The sequence below is a fragment of the Ursus maritimus genome, unplaced genomic scaffold, assembly GCF_017311325.1.
Source record: "Ursus maritimus isolate PB19 unplaced genomic scaffold, ASM1731132v1 scaffold_5, whole genome shotgun sequence".
Classification (NCBI taxonomy): Eukaryota; Metazoa; Chordata; class Mammalia; order Carnivora; family Ursidae; genus Ursus; species Ursus maritimus.
The window spans coordinates 84,187,176-84,209,356 of NW_024426663.1; the positions used below are offsets into that span (position 1 = coordinate 84,187,176).

The following is a 22,181-nucleotide window of genomic DNA, read 5'->3' on the forward strand; positions in this document are numbered from 1 at the left end:
GTGTGCCTTGATGAGTTTACTACAACTTATACTGAAAAAGAAAACTTGCAAATAGTGTCAAACACTATTTAAAGAAATTCATTTCATTTTGATGATTATGTAGTGTGAATTCTATTATATATCTGCCATCAGCATATTCTCAAAGGGACTATTTCTGAGTGGCTATGTTATCAACATATTACTAAACAATTAATGAAAAAGAATATGGAGGTAAGTATTTGATATTTGTTTGGCCTTATATTGAATTTGAATCATGCCAGCCTTAACAGACAAAGGAGATGGAGGATATTTTGCCACATTGACATAGGACAATGTTTGGTAGCACTGGGTACCTCTTACCTAAGAGAGCATGACTTTGGAACGTCCTTGTATTCTTGACGGGGCTAGTGAACATATTTTTTTTTCTTTCTTCTTTAACCCCTAACATTTTACCTTATGTTTAGCATAAAGTTATATAGAACAATATTTTTGAAATAATTAAAGTATGTAGAAGTAAAGAATTTCAGGAAATGAAAAAATACATGCTGAGAATTTTATGTGGTTCTATTATTTTTGGAAGTTTTATGGTTCCATATGTCATGAATATAATTAATATTTATATTTTGAAGAAATACATTTTGATATTTACCTTATAATTGACTGAAAATATGAAGGAGGTAACACTTTTTCTAAACGTATGGCTTCCATTGCTACTCATTGATTTTGTTTATATCTCCTGTGAGTTACCAAATTCCTTTACCTTAAATAAAAACAACACTTAAGATTTTAATAAAAGCAGAATCCAAAATTCAAGGCAAGTGTGGAGGAAAATAATGAAAAAATATGTGGGAACAATGATAAGTACCATGAGGTTTTATTATGCTGAATATGACTGTAGATATAAGTCCATAATTGATAAAGTTGTTTAAGTAGAAATTTTTGACTTTCAGTTTATGGATCTAATAATATTAAACCTGTTCTGAATTCTACAATAGTAAATTTTAATATTGCTTTCTTTCTTCTTCCAAATTTCCGGTTTGGGTGCAAAACAAACTTGAAGATGATGTTACTTTAAATTTCTTACTTCATATTGAAATTCCAAATATTACTTAATGCACCAGAGCAAAATGATAATTACAATTGTTTTAAGATTGGTAATCGTAATTTTTAAATTATATTGGTGAACATGATAACAGTTGTCAGGCTTCAATGTATTTATTTTTAATTAATCTAATTTGAACTCACATTTGGAATTTCATCTACACCTAGAAAGAAAGTGGTTTTGGGTGTTGGAAGAGGTGTCTGGGTGTTAGAGAATTTCTTTTTTGGGGAAAGTAGATGCATGATACCTTTCAGGTGCTTCTCATCATAACACGTACTGTTATACTTTTTTTCCTCATCTATTGAGTGAAATAATTTTTAAATTATTTTTTATAATACAATATGTGGCATAATCTAAAATTAATTTCTTGAACTTTGGGGAACAATTTTTACAGCATTATTTTTTTTAATCATTACCATAGTATTACCTTTTGGAATAAAAGTAGGGGAAAAAGAAAAATAAAACTGATTAGATAACTTTGTATATGTTCTAAAACTGCCTACAAATTCTGTACTTAAAGAAAGAAAAAAAAAGAAGAAATATGTGTTTTTCAACGTGGACATAAATTTACAATGTGTTTAGTACTGTCATAAATTAATTGGGTTATGGAGTGTGATTAATACATCTGATGACCAAAAAATATAGAGCTTGGAGAGGGTTTCTGTTGTAATGAGCACTGGGTACTATATAAGACTGATGAATCACAGACCTGTAACCCGAAAACAAATAATACATTACATGTTAATTAATTGCATATAAATTTTAAACAAAGAGCTAAGAAAATTAAGTAAGCAGAAAATATCTAAAAGTCGCTGTTTGTAAATATGTTGATTCATTTCTGATCATACAGAGTTTGTTATCTGAAAGTTATCAATTTAATATAATTTTGTTTTCCATTCATTTTGGGTGGAAAACAAAAGTAGTGAACATTCTGGATACTTTCCTTGCCTGGGGAAAGTGTCTGGTGGCAATTCAACTCATTTAATAATATTTTCTTTTCTATTAAAAGGCAGTCATTGTCTTTACGTGGAATCTTCAGATATGATCTGCTCTGATATTTTGCATTAAACGATGAAGACAGGAAATCAAAGTATTGAAACAGACTTTATACTTTCTGGTCTTTTCCAATATGGTCGCATGGGCACTTTCCTCTTTGTTGCCATTGTAATCCTCTTTGCAGTGGCTCTGATGGGGAATATCATACTGATCCTCCTCATCCGACTGGACACCAGACTCCACACTCCAATGTACTTGCTACTCAGTCAGCTCTCCTTCATTGATATAATGAACATTTCCACCACAGTGCCCAAGATGACCACTGACTTTCTGACAAATAGTAAGACCATTACTTTTTTAGGCTGTGAGATTCAAACATTTGTGTTCATAGTCCTTGGTGGAACTGAAGCCCTTCTCCTTGGTTTCATGTCTTATGATCGATATGTAGCCATCTGTCACCCTTTGCACTATCCTGTACTCATGAGCAAGAAGATCTGTTGGTTCATGGTCACATGTGCATGGACCAGTGGTTCTATCAATGCTTTAGGACATACATTGTATGTATTTCATCTTCCATTTTGTAGATCACGGGTCATCAACCACTTTTTCTGTGAACTTCCATCTCTATTACAACTGGTGTGTCAGGACACTTCCACATATGAGTACACAATCATTCTGAGTGGGCTTATTATCCTGCTCCTGCCATTCATGGCTGTTCTAGCTTCCTATGCACGTGTACTTACTGTAGTGTTCCAGATGAGCTCTGGTAAAGGACAGAGAAGAGCTATTTCCACTTGCTCCTCTCACCTGATTGTGGCAAGCTTATTCTATGTGACTGGTCTCTCCACCTACACAAGGCCACACTCCTTGCATTCTCCAGAGCAAGATAAGGCAGTGGCAGTGTTTTACACCATCATCACACCTCTTCTGAACCCATTTATCTACAGCCTGAGGAATAAGGAGGTTATTGGGGCCATGAGAAGACTGTTGGCCTAATGGATATTTGTTTTTGAAATGTCACTTTGGGAACCCCTTACTGATTGAGATTGAATGACATAGATCACTTTGCCTTGAATGCTGTTTTGAAGCATGTAAACCCTGTGAAATTTGAAAAAATAAATAAATCGATAAATATATTGATTCCCACTGGCTTCAGAATGGCTTAATCATACTTATTGAAACTGGATGGATTTCCCATCTGGAAGCTGGGAAGATGGTGTTATTGTCAACATTGGCTAGTTTCTGAAACCATAGATTTCATCCTTGTCAACTCAATGTTTGCCTCTCACAGCAAATATCTTGCAATGTCCTCCTTAATATCTGAAATGCAATGAAAAGGAAATATAACCTATTGAAACATATACATTAAAATGATCTATGCAAAATACATAATCTTATGTAGATCAGAGTATTTAATTCACTCATTCATGTGTACACTCAACAACTGATTTATTGCTCTATGTGTGTGTAACTGCTACAGGCATTGGTGATATGGAAGTAAAGAAAAGTAAGAACCAACAGAAATCTTTAAACTCATCAAGTTTGCATTTCAATACAGAAAAATATATAAAATTAATACAATAACATGAATAATTTAGATTATGTCAAATATAGTAATTAATAGAAAAACTGCTGGATATGGGAAAGGTTAAACCAGAGAGTTTTGTAATTTTAAATAAAATATTCCAATAGGGGCAACTATGAGAATGATACTTGGTAAAAATTTAACTTAGCTGAAAAAATAATTCAAATGGATATGTCAAAAAGAATGTTCTTGACATAGGAAAGCGTAAATGAAAAAGTTTAGAAGAGGAAACGTGACTCACAAGACAAAGAAAATGAATGACGGAATTGGTGGGCTCTAGGAAATGAGTAGTAATAGATCCTACATTTTAATTGTGGGTTGACGATTGTGAGGCACTTGGTTTTTAATCCAAGAAAATTGGCAACCATTGTTATGCTTTCAAAGAGAATTGAAATAGGCAATTAGGAGACCATTGCGGTAGTACAGTTGTTACAAGGTACTGCCTTGGAGAAAAGTGGTAATGATATAGAAAGAAGTGGTCAATCTCTGGAGATTAGTTGAAAGCATACATTTGAGGCTTGTGGACAGATATGTTGGGAAATTTGAGGTATCAAAGAACAAGGAATTGGGCTAAGATCTTGCAGTAAAAACTGGAAGTAAGAAATCATCATTGTTACTATCGAGGAAAACCATAGGAACAGCATTCCATCTTCCAATTCCTTTGTGCCACTTCACTATTTGTATCTCCTCTTTACAATGGTCATTATTCTGACTTCCATCTACAGTGAGGGAAAGTGTTAATAGAATCCAACAAATAATCCTGTTGTGCATCTGGCTTTTTTTTCTCCATGTTTATGGGATTCAACCTTAATAATGCAAGCAATAATGCTATTGTTTTTAATGCTGACTAGCATTCCACTGTATAAATGTATTACTATTGCTTTCATTGGATTGTTTGATATTTTCAGCTATTGTGAATAAAAATGCTATAACCTTCCCTATACAAAAGTTTTCTTGTGGGCACATGCACTCAATTATTTCTTCAGCATATACTAAGGAAAATATGGTTTAGTCATAGATAAGGTGCATGCTTAACTTTAATTAAACAATTAGGTTGTGGTATTAATATCAAATATTCCAAAGAGGGATACTTAAAAACCTATTGTTTGTGTAAATACCTCAGAGTGCAATGGCTGGCTCATGGGGTGATTCTATGTTTAACTTTTTGAGGAACCTCCATACTGTTCTCCAGAGTGGTTGAACCACTTTTTATTCCCACCAACAGTGTAAGAGGGTTCCCGTTTCTCCATATCCTCACCAACACCTGTCATTTCCTGTGTTGTCAATTTTAGCCATTTTGACTGGTATGAGGTGATCGTAGCAAATTTAAAACAGAAGTTTCAATAACTTCTTGTTATCTCATTGATTTGTATTGCTCTGATAATGAGTGATGTTCAGCATATTTTCATGTGTCTGTTAGCCCTTTGTCTTCTTCGGAAACATGTCTAGTCATATCTTCTGCCGCATTTTTAACTGGATTATTCATATTTCAGGTATTGGCTTTTATAAGTTATGTGTGTACTTTGAATATTAACCCTTTATCAGGTGTGTCATTTGAAACTATCTTCTCCCATTGTGTAGGTTGCCTTTTAGTTTTGTTCATTGTTTCCTTCACCTAAAAAAAGCTCTTCATTTTCATGAAATCCCCGTAGTTTCTTTTGCTTTCACTTCTCTTGCTTTAGGAGATTAATCTAGTAAGAAGTTACTTTGACGGGGGTGCCTGGGTGGCACAGCGGTTAAGCATCTGCCTTCAGGGCTTGATCCCGGCGATCTGGGATCGAGCCCCACATCAGGCTCTTCTGCTATGAGCCTGCTTCTTCCTCTCCCACTCACCCTGCTTGTGTTCCCTCTCTCGCTGGCTGTCTCTACCTCTGTAAAATAAATAAAATCTTAAAAAAAAAAAGAAGTTACTTTGACCAGTATCAAAGAAGTTACTGCCTGTGTTCTTCTCTAGGACTTTTATGGTTTCTTGTCTCACATTTAGGTCTCATCTATTTTGAATTTATTCTTATGTATTGTGTAAAAAGGTGGCCCCTTTTCATTCTTGTGCATGTTGTCCATTTCTCCCAACATCAATATTGAAGAGCCTGTATTTTTTTCCATTACATATTCTTCCCACTTTGTTGAAGATCAGTTCACTAAATACTTGTGGTTCCATTTCTGGGTTTTCTATTCTGTACCATTCATCTATGTGTCTGTTTTTGTGCCAGTACCCTACTGCCTTGATGATTACAGCTTTATAATATAGCTTGAAGTCTGGAACTGTGATGCCCCCAGCTTTGCTTTTCTTCCTCAATGTTGCTTTGCCTATTCAAGGTCTTTGTGATTCCATATCAATTTCAGGATTGTGTGTTCTAGTTCTGTGAAAAATGCTGGTGATATTTTGATAGGGACTGCATTACATGTGTAGATTGTTTTGGGTAGTATATACACGTTAACCATATTTTTTATTCCAATCCATGGAAGCATGAAATATTTTGAGTCATCTTCAGTTACTTTCACCAGTGTTTTATAATTTTCAGAGTACTGATCTTTTACTTCTTTGGTGATGTTTACTCCTAGGTGTCTTATGGTATTTGGCGACATTGTAAATGGGATTTATTCCTGGATTTCTCTGTCAACCACTTCAATGTTGGTGTTTTGAAATATATTGATTTTGTTACTTGAAACTTTACTGAACCTGTTTATCAGTTCTAGAAATTTTGTGGAGGGGCATTTTGGATTTTCTACATAGAGAGTATCATGTCATTTGCAAATACTGAACATTGGATATCTTCCTTACCAATTTGGATGTCTTTTATTTGTTTTTGTTGTGTGATTGCTGAGGCCAGGCCTTCCAGTACTATGTTAAATAACAGTGTTGATGGTGGACATCCGTGTCTTGCTCCTGATCAGAGAGGAAAACCTCTCAGTTTTTCCCCATTGAAGATGATATCAGCTTTGGGCTTTTCATATGTAGCCTTTATTATGTTGAAGTACGATCCTTGGAGACCTACTTTGTTGAGGGTTTTTATCATGAATGAATATTGCACTTTTTCAAATGCTTCTTCTGCATCTATTGGGACGATCTTATGATTCTTACCTTTTTTTCTTTATTAATGTGGTGTATCTCATTGACTGAATTGTGAACATTGAATCACCCTGTGACAAACAAACTAATCCCACATGATCAGGATAAACAATTCTTTAATGTACTGTCAGATTCAATTTGCTAGAATTTTCTGAGAATTTTTGCATCCATATTTGTCAAGGATGTTGGCCTGTAGTTCTCTTTGGTGGAATCTTTCTCTGATTTTGGAATCATAGTAATTCTGGCCTTGAAGAAAGAGCTTGGGATTTTTTCCTTCCATTTCTATTTTCTGGAATAGTTTGAGAAAAATATATATTATCTTTTCTTAAAATGTTTGGTAGAATTTCCCTGGGAAGGCATCTCACCCTGGACTTTGGTTTGCTGGGAATTTTTTTTTATTACTCATTCAATTTCATTGAATTACAGACCAAATACATTTCTAGAAATTTATCCATTTCTTCCATTTATCTAAATCTGTTAGCATAATCTTTTTTACAATATTCTCCTATAATTGTTCGTATTTCTATGGTGTTTGTTGTTATTTCTCATGTCTCATTTGTGATTTTATGTATTTGGGTCCTTTTCTTTTTATGACAAGACTGGTGGGGATTTATTCATTTTCTTAATTTTTTCAAAGAACAACCTCCTGGTTTCACATTTCTGTTCTTCTGTGTTGTTTTGTTTTGTTTTTTAGTTTCTATACCATTATTTTTTTTTAGTATGCTATGTTAGTCATCATACAGTACATCATTAGTTTTTGATGTAGTGTTCCATGATTCATTGTTTGCATATAACACCCAGTGCTCCATGCAATCAATACGTGCCCTCCTTAATACCCATCACCGGCCTATCCAATCCCTTATGCCCGCCCCTCTGAAGCCCTCAGTTTGTTTTCCGGAGTCCATACTATACCATTCTTTTTTTGTTCTAATCATTAGTATTTCCCTTTTTATGCTGGTTTTAGGCTTTGTTTGTTGTTCTTTTCCAGTTTCTTTAGGTGCAAGATTAGTTTATTGGAGATTTTTCTTGCTTCTTGGGGTACACTTATATTGTTATATACTTCCCTCTTAGGACCACTTTTGCTGTATTCCAATGGTTTTTGACCATCATATTTTCATTGTTATTTTTTCCATGTGTTTTTTAGTTTCTTCCTTAATTTCCTGGTTTACCCATTCATTTTTAGTAAGATGTTCATTAACCTCCATGTATTTGTGGCCTTTCTATTTTTTATTCCTTGTGTATGACTTCAAATTTCATAGAGTTGTGGTAAATATATATACATGGTATGATCACAATTTCTTTGTACCTGTTAAGACCTGACTTGTGACCTAGTATGTGATCTTTTCTGGAGAATGTCCCATGTGCACTTGAAAAGAATGTGTATTCTACTGTTGTGGAATGAAAAATTCTGAATATATCTGTTATATCTATCTGGCCTAGTTTGTCATCCAAAGCCATTATTTCCTTGTTGATTTTCTGCTTAGAGGATCTATCCATTGATATTAGTGGGGTAAGCAAGTCCCATACTATTATTTTATTATTGTCAATGATTTCCTTTATGTCTGTTATTGTTTTATGTATTTGTGTGCTCCCAAGTTGAGGGCATAAATATTTATAATTGTAAGATCTTGTTAGATAGTCTGCTTTGTTACGATATAGTGCCCTTCTTCATCTCTTGTTACAGTCTTTGTTTTAATATCTAGTTTGTCTGATATAAGTATCAGAATTCAGTCTTTTTTTTTAATGTCCATTTGCATGTCAGTTCTCTCCCCCACCATACTTTCAATCCCAAGGTGTTTTTAGGTCCTGCTTTTATTGATTTTGTTGGGAGTTCTCTGTGCTCCTGAATTTGGGTGTCTGTTTCCTTCACCAGATTAAGGAAGCTTTCAACTATTATTTCCTCTAATAATCCTTCTGCCCTCTTTTCCTCTCTCTTCTTCTGGGATGCCTATGATACAAATGTTGTTATGCTTTATGGAATCACTGAGTTCCCTCAGTCTACCCTCATGATTCATCATTCTTCTTTCTCTTTTTCATTCATCCTCATTATTTTCTGTAATTCTATCTTCTATATCACTTATTCATTCCTCTGATTCTTCTGTTCTTGTGGTCTTTATGTGCAATCAGTTTCAAATCATAGTTATTGTATTTTTCATTTCAGCCTGATTTTTTAACTCTTTTATCTCTGCTATAGTTGTGTCCCTGATGTCTTCCATGTTTTCCTCTATTCCAGCAAGTATCTTTATGTTTGTGGCTTTAAATTTTCCATCAGGCATTTCACTTATATCTGCTTCAGGTATCTCTCTGGCTGTGACCTTTTCTTGTTTTGTTCTTTCAGGATGACTTCTATTTTAGTATGTTTTCTGGGTCTGTCTCCTCCTCTGTGTTAGAAAAGCTTGTTGTTTCCTGCTTCTGAGAGTGATGGCTTTATTTAATTCCAGTGTAACTGGCATTCATTGTTATATTAACTTCAGGTAAAAAATATAATAATTCAACAATTTCATACATCACCAGTTCTCATGCTGAAAAATACAATTAAGATATTTTCACGAAAAGTGAGAGTCAATATTTTCGACTAAATTTTACATGTAAGATATTTGGGAGAATTGAAGATAGAATATACGTACTCAATAGAAACTCTGTAAAAGGAAAATTACATATATGCACATCTTCTCTGAACTCTAAACTATTCTACCTTGGCTTTCAAGTTATTTCAATTTTCTTTCTTTCTTCTCCTTGTCCTTCTCTTTCTTCTCTTTCTTCTTCCTCCTCTTCTTCATCTTCTTTTCCTTCTACTTCTCCTTGCTCCTCTTCTTCTTCTTCTTCTTCTTCTTCTTCTTCTTCTTCTTCTTCTTCTTCTTCCTCTTGTTTGTTTCAAATCTCAGCACAGGAGTTGCCAATATTGTCCCATTAAATTAGTTTAGGAGGTTGACTGGTGGAAACCCAACCTCATTTTCATTTCTACCAATTAACAATTATTGCTATAGAAAAATGGATGAACATTATGCTAGTAATTTAATTACTTTTTCTGAACTTGAGCACAATTTGCCTTTGAAGGAATTTTGAAACCTGAGTCCTACTTCTATAAGCAAGCCAATATTCTTAAGATTGTTGTATGAAAAATGTGTGGTAGTTAACAGAGAACATCATCTCCTATGTCATATAATTCCTTAGAAATTCCTACCTATTTTTCACACACAAAAAGAATCTGACTATATATCAGTTGGTTATTGATTATGCAGAGTTCAAATCCATATGCATATTCTAAAGGAAAATTCAGTTAATTAATACTTTTTAAAACCCTATCAGATAGGCCTGGTGATGTGATTGTTCTCATTTTTACAAATATATGACAGCATTTGCCCAGACCTTTTTTTTTTCCCTTTTGGAAAACCAATACCAGTTCTAATTAAGCCTCGTATGCTTAATTGTGGACCAGAGACCAAGTTTTCCCAAAAGGGCTGTTGAAACGAAAATACGAGTTTCCACCATTATTAGACAGTCAGTCCATTTGCCTTGAGAGGTTGAAAGTCTTATATAAGGGGAAGAAAATGTCTGTGTACATTTAAATTATATTTTCTCTTATATTTATTATGTTAAATGATCAAAGGCTTATTCTCAATGGCAAAATACATTACCAATAAACTTACAGACTAGGAGTACATGAACAGATCCTAAAATGTGTTTCAAATTAGAGTTTAAATATTTTTGGATTTCTCTTGGAATATTTTTCTTTCTATTCTGTAGATGTGCCATATAAAATAGTTTGATTATTCAGAATATTGTGATACTGCCTATGTAACTCTTTTATATACATGATCAAGAAATAATGTAGTTTTACTAGAAAAATTTGTTGTAACTCTGTAATTATTACCCTCATGTGTGTTAAGAATTCTTACTATGTATATACTATTGCAGATACATCTTTCATCCTTTTTTTAATGTTTTATTTTAATAACAAAATTCTAGAAGAGTGAGACACAGCTGTATATAACAGACTATATGCTTCAAAGGAAATGATTTTTTATTAATTATTTTATAAAAGTAAAGAAAAATTGTATTCTGCTCATCAAGAAGAAAATATATTATTTTAAAGAAATATCAATTGCTTTAGTTTCTAAGACATGGATGGCATGGTTGAGGGAAAGAAATCTTCTTCACATTTTCAATCACTCAGCTATCAAATAGTTGTTTAATCTGCTGAGTCCTCTGAAGTAAGTGAAAAAACTTGGTGTGCCTTGATGAGTTTACAACAACTTATATTTTTTTAATGATTTTTTATTATATTATGTTAGTCACCACAAAGTACATCCCCGGTTTCCGAAGCAAGGCTCGATGATTCATTAGTTGTGTATAACACCCAGTGCACCATGCAATACGTGCCCTCCTTACTACCCATCACCAGTCTATCCCATTCCCACACCTCCCTCCCCTCTGAGGCCCTCAGTTTGTTTCTCATAGTCCATAGTCTCTCATGTTTCATTCCCCCTTCTGATTACCCCCCTTCTTTATCCCTTTCTTCCCCTACTGATCATCCTAGTTCTTATGTTCCATAGGTGAGAGAAATCATATGATAATTGTCTTTCTCTGCTTGACTTATTTCACTTAGCATTATCTCCTCCAATGCCGTCCATGTTGTAGCAAATGTTGAGAACTTGTTCTCTCTGATAGCTGAGTAATATTCCATTGTATATATGGACCACAACTTCTTAATCCAGTCATCTGTTGAAGGGCATCTCGGCTCCTTCCACGATTTAGCTATTGTGGACAAAGCAGCTATGAACATTGGGGTGCATATGGCCCTTCTCTTCACTACATCTGTATCTTTGGTGTAAACACCCAGTAGTGCAATGACTGGATCATAGGGTAGCTCAATTTTAACTTTTAACGGACCTCCACACTGTTTTCCAGAGTGACTGTACCAACTTGCATTCCCACCAACAATGTAGGAGGGATCCCCTTTCTCCACATCCTCTCCAACAATTGTTGTTTCTTGCCTTGTCTATTTTTGCCGTTCTAACTGGTGTAAGGTGGTATCTCAGTGTGATTTTGATTAGAATTTCCTTGATGGCTAATGATTTTGAACATTTTTTCAGGTGTCTGTTAGCCATTTGTATGTCTTCATTGGAAAAGTGTCTGTTCATATCTTCTGCCCATTTTTTGATTTGTTTATTTGTTTCTCGTGTATTGAGTTTGAGAAGTTCTTTGTAGATCATGGATACCAGTCCTTTATCTGTAGTGTCATTCGCAAATATATTCTCCCATTCTGTGGGCTGCCTCTTAGTTTTTCTGACTGTTTCCTTGGCTGTGCAGAAACTTTTAATCTTGATGAAGTCCCATAAATTCATTTTATCTTTTGTTTCTCTTGCCTTTGGGGATGTATCATGAAAAAGGTTGCTTTGGCCAATGTCGTAGAGGTTGCTGCCTATGTTCTCCTCTAGAATTTTAATGGATTCCTGTCTTACATCAAGGTCTTTCATCCATTTGGAGTTTTATTTAGGTATGGTGTGAGATAGTGGTCAAGTTTCATTCTTTTGCATGTAGCTGTCCAATTTTCCCAGCACCATTTATTGAAGAGACTTTTTCCCACCAGATGTTTTTTCCTGCTTTATCAAATATTAGTTGCCCAAAGAGCCGAGGGTCCATTTCTGGGCTCTCTATTCTGTTCCATTGGTCTATGTGTCTGTTTTTGTGCCAGTACCATGCTGTCTTTTTTGATCACAGCTTTGTAGTACAGCTCGAAATCCGGCATTGTGATGCCCCCAGCTTTGTTTTTCCTTTTCAACAGTTCCTTGGAGATTCGGGGCCTTTTCTGTTTCCATACAAATTTAAGGACTATTTGTCCAGTTCTTTGAAAAATGTCCTCGGTATTTAGATTGGGATAGCATTGAAAGTGTAGATTGCTCTGGGTAGCATGGACATTTTAACTATGTTAATTCTTCCGATTCATGAGCATGGAATATCTTTCCATCTTTTTATGTCTTCCTCAATGTCTCTCAAGAGTGATTTATAGTTTCTAGAATATAGGTCCTTTACGTCTCTGGTTAAGTTAATTCCAAGGTAACGTATGGTTTTTGGTGCTATTGTAAATGGGATGGATTCCCTCATTTCTCTTTCTTCGGTCTCGTTATTCGTGTATAGAAATGCACCTGATTTCTGAGCATTGATTTTGTATCCCGCCACGTTACTGAATTGCTCTATAACTTCTAATAGTTTGGGAGTGGATTCTTTTGGGTTTTCCATATAGAGTATCATGTCATTTGCGAAGAGAGACATTTTGACTTCTTCTTTGCCGATTTGAATACCTTTGATCCCTTTTTGTCGTCTGATTGCTGTTGCAAGGACTTCTGGTACTGTGTTGAATAATAGTGGCGAGAGTGGGCATCCTTGTCGAGTTCCTGATCTTAAGGGAAAGGCTTCCAGCTTTTCCCCATTGAGAATAATATTTGCAGTAGCCTTTTCATAGATGGCTTTTATGAGATTGAGAAATGTACCCTCTATTCCTATACTCTGAGGGGTTTTAATCAGGAAAGGATGCTGTATTTTGTCAAATGCTTTTTCAGCATCAATTGAGAGGATCATATGGTTCCTGAGTCGTTTCTTGTTGATATGATGTATCACGCTGATTGATTTGCGAATATTGAACCACGCTTTCATCCCAGGCATGAATCTCACTTGATCATGATGGATAATCCTTTTAATGTACTGTTGGATTCTATTAGCAAGTATCTTGTTGAGGATTTTGACGTCCATATTCATTAGGGAAATCTGTCTGTAATTCTCTTTTTTGAGGGGGTCTTTGCCTGGTTTGGGGATCAAGGTAATATTGGCCTCATAGAATGAGTTTGGTAGCTTTCCTTCTGTTTCTATTTTTTGAAATAGCTTTAGGAGAATAGGTATCATTTCTTCTTTGAATGTTTGGTAGAATTCCCCAGGAAAACTGTCCGGGCCTGGAGTTTTGTTATTTGGAAGGTTGTTTATCACTGACTCAATTTCTTCATAATTAATTGGCCTGTTTAAGGAATCAATTTCTTCCGGTTTCAATCTTGGTAGTTTATAGGTTTCCAGATAGGATTCCATCTCTTCCAGAATGCTTAGTTTATTGGCATATAGCTGTTGATAAAAATTTCTAATAATCCTTCCAATTTCAATGGTGTTCGTCGTGACCTCTCCTTTTTCATTCATAATTTTATTAATTTGGGTCCTTTCTCTTTTCTTTTGGATAAGTCTTGCCAGTGGTCTGTCAATTTTATTGATTTTCTCAAAGAACCAGCTTCTAGTCCTGTTGATCTGCTCTAATGTACTTCTGGTTTCTGATTGATTGATTTCCGCTCTAATTTGGTCACCTGCTTCCTCGTGAGTGGATTAGGCCTGTCCCTCTGTTGCTGTTCCAGCTTCTTGAGGTGAGAATATAAAAACTGCATTTTAGATTTTTCTATTCTTTTGAGTGAGGCTTGGATGCCTATGTGTTTCCCCCTTAGGACTGCCTTTGCAGTATCCCATAGGTTTTGGACTGTTGTAGTTTCATTCTCATTGGTCTCCATAAATTGCTTAATTCGATCTTTGATTTCCTGGGTTATCGAGTCATTCCTGAACAGGATGGTTCTTAGTCTCCAAGTGTTTGAGTTTCTTCCAAATTTTTCCTTGTGGTTGAGTTCCAATTTCAGAGCGTTGTGGTCTGAGAATATGCAGGGGATAATTTCTATCTTTTGGTATCGGTTGAGACCTGTTTTGTGTCCCAGAACATGGTCTATTCTTGAGAATGTTCCATGGGCATTAGAATAGAATGAGTATTCTTTGGTTCTGGGGTGTATTGTTCTATATATATCTATGAGGTCCAACTCGTCAAGTATGGCATTCAAAGCCTTTGATTCTTTGCTTAGTTTTTGCCAGGGTGTTCTATTTCTGATAGTGGAGTGTTGAGGTCCACTGTTATTAATGTATTTTTATCTATATGTCTCTTTATTCTAGTTAAGAGTTGGCTTGTGTATCTTGCTGCTCCCCTGTTGGGGGCATATATATTTATAATTGTCATAACCACTTGTTGAATGCTTCCTTTCAGAATAATATAGTGCCCTTCTGTGTCTCTAACTATAGTCTGTAGTTTAAAATCCAATTTATCTGATATGAGAAGTGCTACCCCAGCTTTCTTTTGAGGTCCATTTGCGTGAAAGGTGGTACTCCATCCATTTATTGTCAGTCTGAATGTATCTTTGTGTTCAAAATGAGTCTCTTGTAGATAGCAAATGGATGGGTCATTTCTTTTTATCCAATCTGCAACCCTGTGGCGCTTTATGGGAGCGTTCAAACCATTCACATTAGTGCTAAGAACTGAGAGAGATGTTTTTAATGATGCCATGTTGCCAGTAAAGTCTTTGTTTGTATTGGTTGTGACTTTCTTTTGTGTATCACTCTTGGGGCCTTTTTACCTTTATAGAACCCCCCTTAATATCTCCTGTAGGGCTGGTTTTGTGGTTACGAAATTGGTTAATGACTGGCGATTCTGAAATGTCTTTATTTCTCCATCAATTCTGAATGACAGCCTTGCTGGATAAAGGATCCTTGGCTGCATGTTTTTCTCTGAAAGAGCTTTAAATATGCTCCCCCAAACCTTTCTCTCATTCCAGGTCTGTGTAGACAGGTGTGACGTAATTGTGATGCCTTTGCCTTGGTACGTGAGAAATTTCTTTGCCCTGGCCACTTTCAATACTGTATCCTTGGATCTAATATTTGCAAAATGCACTATGACGTGACATGGCATAGGTTTGTCGTGGTTGAGCATGGGAGGGGTCCTCTCTGCCTCTTGGACACGAATGTTTGTTTCCCTCGCTAGATTAGGGAAGTTTTCAGCTACAATTTGTTCAAATATCTCTTCTAGACCTCTGTTTTTCTCCACCCCCTCGAGGATGCCGATGATTCTGACATTGGATCGTTTCATTAAGTCAGTAATCTCCCGTAACCTACATTCATTTTTTTAAGACCAGCTTCTATTTTCGTTTTTTCCTCTATTAACCCATCCTCCAATTCACTAATCCGTTCCTCTGCTTCGGTGACCCTGGCCGTCAGAGCCTCTAGTTTTGCCTGCATTTGGCTCATAGAATTTTTAATTTCTGTCAGATTTGCTCTTATTTCTATCCTTAGGGATTCTCTATTCTCAGTAACCTTTTCGTTAATACATTTTTCAATTCTACTCATCATTTTGACCATCGTTACTCTGAATTCCATTTCTGATAATTTGGTTACATCCATATCCATTATTTCGGTGGCAGAGGCCACAGACTCACTGTCTTTTCTTTGCTGGGGGGGACTTTTCCTTCTTGTCATTCTGATGAGGAGAGGTTGTGGGATTGTCCAGAGCCCAAATTATTGACTGGGTCCCAGGCCATGCCCCTTGTTTTATAGGGATCTTTGGGATGTGGGCTTCTTCTTTAAAGATTTTATTTATTTATTTATCTGAGAGAGAGAGAGACAGTCAGCAAGAACGGGAACAGAAGCAGGGGAGTGGGAGAGGAAGAAGCAGGCTCTCAGCGGAGGAGCCCGATGAGGGACTCCTTTCAGGAACGCTGGGATCACGACAGGTGCTCAATGACTGCGCCACCCAGGCGCCCAGGGTTGTGGGCTTCTTGATTTTTCAGCCTGCCTTCTGTGTTCTGGGGGAGGGGCCTGCCGCGCTGGTACTCAGGCAACCCTGTTTGGGTAGAGTCTCTGTGTCCCCTGCGAGGGGGGATGGGGATGGGCAGGCTGTGAGGCGGTATTTCCAGGCTTTTGTTCTCTGGCGGCTTTCCCTGGTGGTCTGTTATGCCTCTTCTGAGAGTCAAGGCAGCAGAGGATGAATTGTCAAAGAACAGAGGGATTGCGGCCCATTTCCCACTGATGTTCTGGCCACTTTAACTCCGTTACTGTTGGTGTTGCTCAACCCTACAGTGTCCCGGGATGTGCGCCCCACACCCGACATCCCTGCCCTCACTTCCAGGGCCAGCGCGTCTCTGTCCTTTGTGTTTCTAACGCCGCCAGCCGCCAGCTACCCCCTCGCACTCCCAGATCTCCGGGTCTCAGTCTATGACCAGTGAGCACACTGGGATTCCTGAGTTCCGTGAGAAGCCTGCTGGCACGTGCACCTGGTTCAGGGTCTCAGTCTGCTGTTTCACGGGTGCCGACCAACGGCGGGTCCGCCCGCTCCCCCGTTCAGGTGGCCCGCCAGCCACCAGCCACCCTGCATGCGCTCCTGGAGCTCCCGGTCTCAGTCTGGATCCCGTGAGCACACCGGGATTCTGGTGTTGTTCCGTGAGATTCCTGGTGGCGCATGCTCCCGGCTCACTGGTCTCAGTCTGCTCTCTCGTGGGTGCCGTCTGTGAGTCCCCCACCCCCCAGTGCAGGTGGCTGCCGCCTCCTGGTGCCCGAACGTGGTGGCTCCCTCCCCTTCCGTTTATCTTCCGATATCTGTGCGTGGTTTCATGGCTCCCCGCTTCGAACCTCAACACTCAGCCCTGGAGATGTTCATTTGTAGAGATCCAGATGTATCATCCTGCATCTCAGGTTGATTCCGTGGTTGTTTAGGCTGGTCTGGTACCTATCCAACTCGACTCAGGGGACCGGCTGAAAAAGGGGTCCCCTACTCCTCCGCCATCTTAACTCCTTCTCTACTACAGCTTATGTTGAAAAGGAAAACATGCAATTGGTGTCAGACATACTATTTAAGGAAAGGTATTTCATTTTGATGATTATGCCGTGTGAATTATATTAAGCATCTGACATGTGCATATTCTCAATGGGACTATTTCTGAGTTGGCTATATTATCAACATACTACTTAAATGATATATGTGAGAGATATATGAGAGATAAGTATTTGAAATTTGTTTGGGCTTATACTGAATTTGAATCATCCCAGGTTTGTTATTTTTTTAAAGATTTTATTTACTTATTTGAGAAAGAGAAACAGAGCACAAGCCAGGAGAGGGGCAGAGAGAGAGGGAGAAGCAGACTGCATGCTAAGCAGGGAATAGGATGTGACACTCTATCCCAGGACCCTGGGATCATGACCTGAGCTAAAGGCAGCTGCTTAACTGACTGAGCCACCCAGGCACCCCTCATCCCAGGTTTAAGAAACAAAGGCGTTGAAGGCCATCTTGTCACAGTGAGATAGGGCCAGAGTTTTGTAGCAGTGTGTAAGAGAGCATGACCCTGGAACATCCTTGTATTCTTGATTAGGCTAATGAACATGCTTGTTTCTTTCATCTTTAGTTTAAAAAAAATTCAGATTTTTTTTTATTTACTAGAGAAAAAGACAGAGCACAAGCAGGGGGAGGGACAGAAAGAGAAAGATAAGCAGACTCCTTGTTGAGTGGGGAGTCTGATGTGGGGCTTGATCCCAGGACCTCAAGATCATGACCTGAGCTGAAGTCAGAGGCTTAACTGACTGAGACACCCAGGCACCCCAGTTCCTTTCTTCTTTAAACCATAATATTTTACATTGTGTTTAGCACAAATTTACATCCAACAATATTTTTTTAAATGACAAAAGTGTGTAAAACTAATAAAGTATTTTAGGAAGCAAGGCATACATAGTGAGAATTTTATGCAGTTCTATTAAAATACTTTTTAAGTTGTATGGCCCCATACAAGTCTTGGTTATTACTAATAATTCCCTTCTGATATTTACCTTATTAGTGACTGAAAATATGAAGGAGATAACACATTTTCTGTATGCTTGGTTTCCATTTCTACTCTTTTTTTTTTTTTTATTTCCATCTCCTGGTATGAGTTACTTAATACCTTTACCTTAATTAAAATTCACATTAAAGTTTTTTAATAAGAGCAGAATTCAAAATTCAAGGAAAATGTGCAGAAAAAATAATGTAAATATATCTTTGGACTTTGATAAGAATCAGAAGAGTTTTTATTATGATGAAAATACTTACAGACCTAATTGCCATTTTTAAAAGTTTTTACTTTATTCCAGTTAGTTAACATAAAATGTTACATTAGTTTCAGGTGTACTATATAGTGAATCAACAATTCCATACATCACCCAGGGATTATCAGGAAAAGTGCTCTTCTTTATTCCATCACGTATTCAGCCCATTTCCAACTTCCTTCCCTCTGATAAGCAATAGTTTATCCTCTATTATTTAGATTCTGTTTCTTGATTTGTCTTTCAGATGGCCAACACACACAAGGAAAGATGTTCATCATCACTTACCATCAGGGAAACACAAATGAAAACTGCAATGAGATGTCACCTCACACCTGTCAGAATGGCTAAAATCAACAACAAAGAAACAACAGGTTGTGTAGAAAAAGGAACACTCATGTTGGTGTGAATGAAAACTGGTACAGCCACTTTGAAAAATATTATGGACTTTCCTAAAAAAGTTAAAAAAAGAACTAATTGCATATTGATAAAGTTGTTTAGGTAGAAATGTTTGACTTTCAGTATATGGATCTAATAATACTTAAGTTGTTCTCAAATCTACCATGGTAAATGTAATCTTTAATACTGCTTGTTCTCTCCTGCTAAAGTTTCTGTTTTTGGTTGAAAGCACACTTTCAAATGATGTCAATTTAATTTGCTTGACTAGTATGATATTCCAAGATATTAGTTAATGCACCAGAGCTACATTTTAATCACACTTTTTGTTTGTTTGCTTTGGTTTGGTTTGGTTTGTTTCTTTGGATGGTGAACTGTGTTTAAATTATATTGGTGAACATAATATCATAAAACCTGTGAGTCCTCAATGTGTGTATTTTATATTAATGTGAATTGAACTTCAGTTTGGAATTTTATCTACTTCTGGAAAGTGCCTCTGGATGTTGGAGTTTGAGTTAGAGGATTTCTTTTTGGGGAAAGAAAATGCATTATGTCTTTAGGTGCTTCCATTTTAACATTCACATTAGTGCTTTTCCTTCATCTATTAAGTGAAATATATTTTATTTTATTTACACTACATTATAGATGTCATAGCTTAAAATTAATTTCTTGAAATGTTATGGAGAAGTTTTTACAGCCTGCAATGTTTTTAATACTTACCACAGTATAATGTTTGGAATCAGAGATGGGAAAACAATAGATCAGATAACTTTCTACATGCTTTAAAAAGTGCTAAGAATTTTGCACTTATTGAAATAATCATTTTATTTATAATGTCATAAGCATTATAGCATAAAATTGAGATATTCCACAATAAGGGGCTGTTCTTTTGTGGTTTTTTTGGGGGGGGGGTTCCCCACAAAATTCTATGTTTCTAGAACGTACCACAGCATTATCTTTAGAATCAGAGTTGGGATAAAATCTGAATAAAGAGCTTTGCATATGCATAACAAATGGTCTAAGAAATGTATCTATTGAAAAGAAAATAAGAGGATGAAAATAGACATATATATATATATATATAATTTTTTCCCAAATTGTTTGGAAATGTATAGTGTATTTAACAATGTTATAAATTTATTGAGGAATTGAGTGTGATGAACACATCTGGTGATAAAAAGAAAAAGTCAAAGCTAAGTGGAAATTGAGTGACCATACATTCTCTTAATGTTGTCTTCTGTGTAAAGATTTCTATTTACACATGATCATCCAGGGCTTGCACTCTCAAAGTTACTGTAATATGATAATGTTGTTTTCCACTCATTTTGGGAAGAAAATCAAAGCAGTGCACAGTGTGGATACTTTCCTTGGCTGGAGAAACGGTCTGGTGGCAAATAAACTCATTTAATAATAATCATTTTATTTTTTCTTAAAGGGCAGTCATTGTATTTACATGGAATCTTCAGATATGATCTGCTCTGATATTTTGAATTAATCTTTGAAAACAGGAAATCAAAGTGTTGAAACACACTTCATACTTTCTGGTCTTTTCCAATATGGTCTCATGGACACTTTCCTCTGTCTTGCCATTGTAATCCTCTTTGCAGCGGCTTTGATGGGGAATATCATACTGATCCTTCTCATTCAACTGTACACCAGACTCCACACTCCAATGTACTTTTTACTCAGTCAGCTCTCCTTCATGGATATAATGAACATTTCCACCACAGTGCCCAAGATGACCACCGATTTCCTGTTAAATAGTAAGACCATTACATTTTTAGGCTGTGTGATTCAAACCTTTTTGTTCATGGTCCTTGGTGGAACTGAAGCTCTTCTCCTTGGTTTCATGTCTTATGATTGATATGTAGCCGTCTGTCACCCTTTACACTATCCTGTACTCATGAGCAAGAAGATCTGTTGGTTCATGGTCACATGTGCATGGACCAGTGGTTCTATCAATGCTTTAGTACATACATTGTATGTATTTCATCTTCCATTTTGTAGATCACGGGTCATCAACCACTTTTTCTGTGAACTTCCATCTCTATTGCCACTGGTATGTCAGGATACTTCCCAGTGTGAGTACACAGTCCTTCTGAGTGGGCTTTTTATCCTGCTCCTGCCATTCATGGCCATTCTAGCTTCCTATGCCCGTGTACTAACTGTGGTGTTCCAGATGAGCTCAGGTAAAGGACAGACAAGAACTATCTCCACTTTTTCCTCTCACCTGATTGTGGCAAGCCTATTTTATGTGACTGGTCTCTCCACCTATACAAGGCCACACTCCTTGCACTCTCCAGGATAGGATAAGGCAGTGGCAGTGTTTTACACCATGGTCACACCTCTTATGAACCCATTTATCTACAGCCTGCGGAATAAGGAGGTTATTGGGGCCATAAGAAGACAGTAGGTATAATGGCCATTTGTGCACAGAAGTCACCTTAGGAACCCCTATTGATTGATACTGAACAACATTCCACTTTGAACAGAATACTGTTTTGAAGTATGTAAATTCTAGGAAATATATGTGAAATAAATAAACTGATAAATATCTTGATTCCTGCTGGTTTCAGCGTGGCTTAAATTATATATATATATTCTAGTTTTTTAAGCTAGATTGATTTCCAACCTGGAATCTCGGAAAATGGTGTTATTGTTAATATTATTTAGCTTCTAAATCCATAGATTTAATCTCTGTCAACTTGATGTTTGCATCTCACAAGTATTTTGTAATCTTACTTAAAATATTAAATGAAATGAGGAAATATGATCTATTCAAATACATAGCATAAAGGGATCTAGGTAAATATATACTGTAATGTAGAGAAGAGTACATAATTCACTCACACATGCATTTATTCAACAACTCATTTGATATTTTAACTATGTCTGACTCTGCTACATGCTTTGGTGATATAAGACCAAATAATGATAAGGATTGATAGAAATCTCTGAACATATTACATTTGCATTTCAATGTGGGGAGATATAAAATTAATAAAATAAATATTTAAAAAGAATATTTAAATAGTAGTAATTAATGGGAAAATAGATGGAGTTTGGGATAGGGGGAGCCAGAGAATTTTGTAATTTTACATAAAACGTGCCATGAAGGGACAACTGTGAGAGGAATATTT

At 36.5% G+C, this 22,181-nt stretch overlaps 1 protein-coding gene and 1 pseudogene across 1 annotated transcript; both read left to right on the forward strand.

Annotated features, from left to right (window-relative positions):
- The first annotated feature begins 2,113 nt into the window (after positions 1–2,113).
- LOC103680381 (olfactory receptor 2AK2-like) lies at positions 2,114–3,073 on the forward strand. The gene has a single exon (XM_008709915.2). It carries the CDS (start codon positions 2,153–2,155, stop codon positions 3,071–3,073), a length of 921 nt encoding a protein of 306 aa, XP_008708137.1. The 5' UTR covers positions 2,114–2,152.
- A 17,421-nt stretch (positions 3,074–20,494) lies between these two features.
- On the forward strand, positions 20,495–21,483 carry LOC103680382 (annotated as a pseudogene).
- The last annotated feature ends 698 nt before the right edge of the window (positions 21,484–22,181 follow it).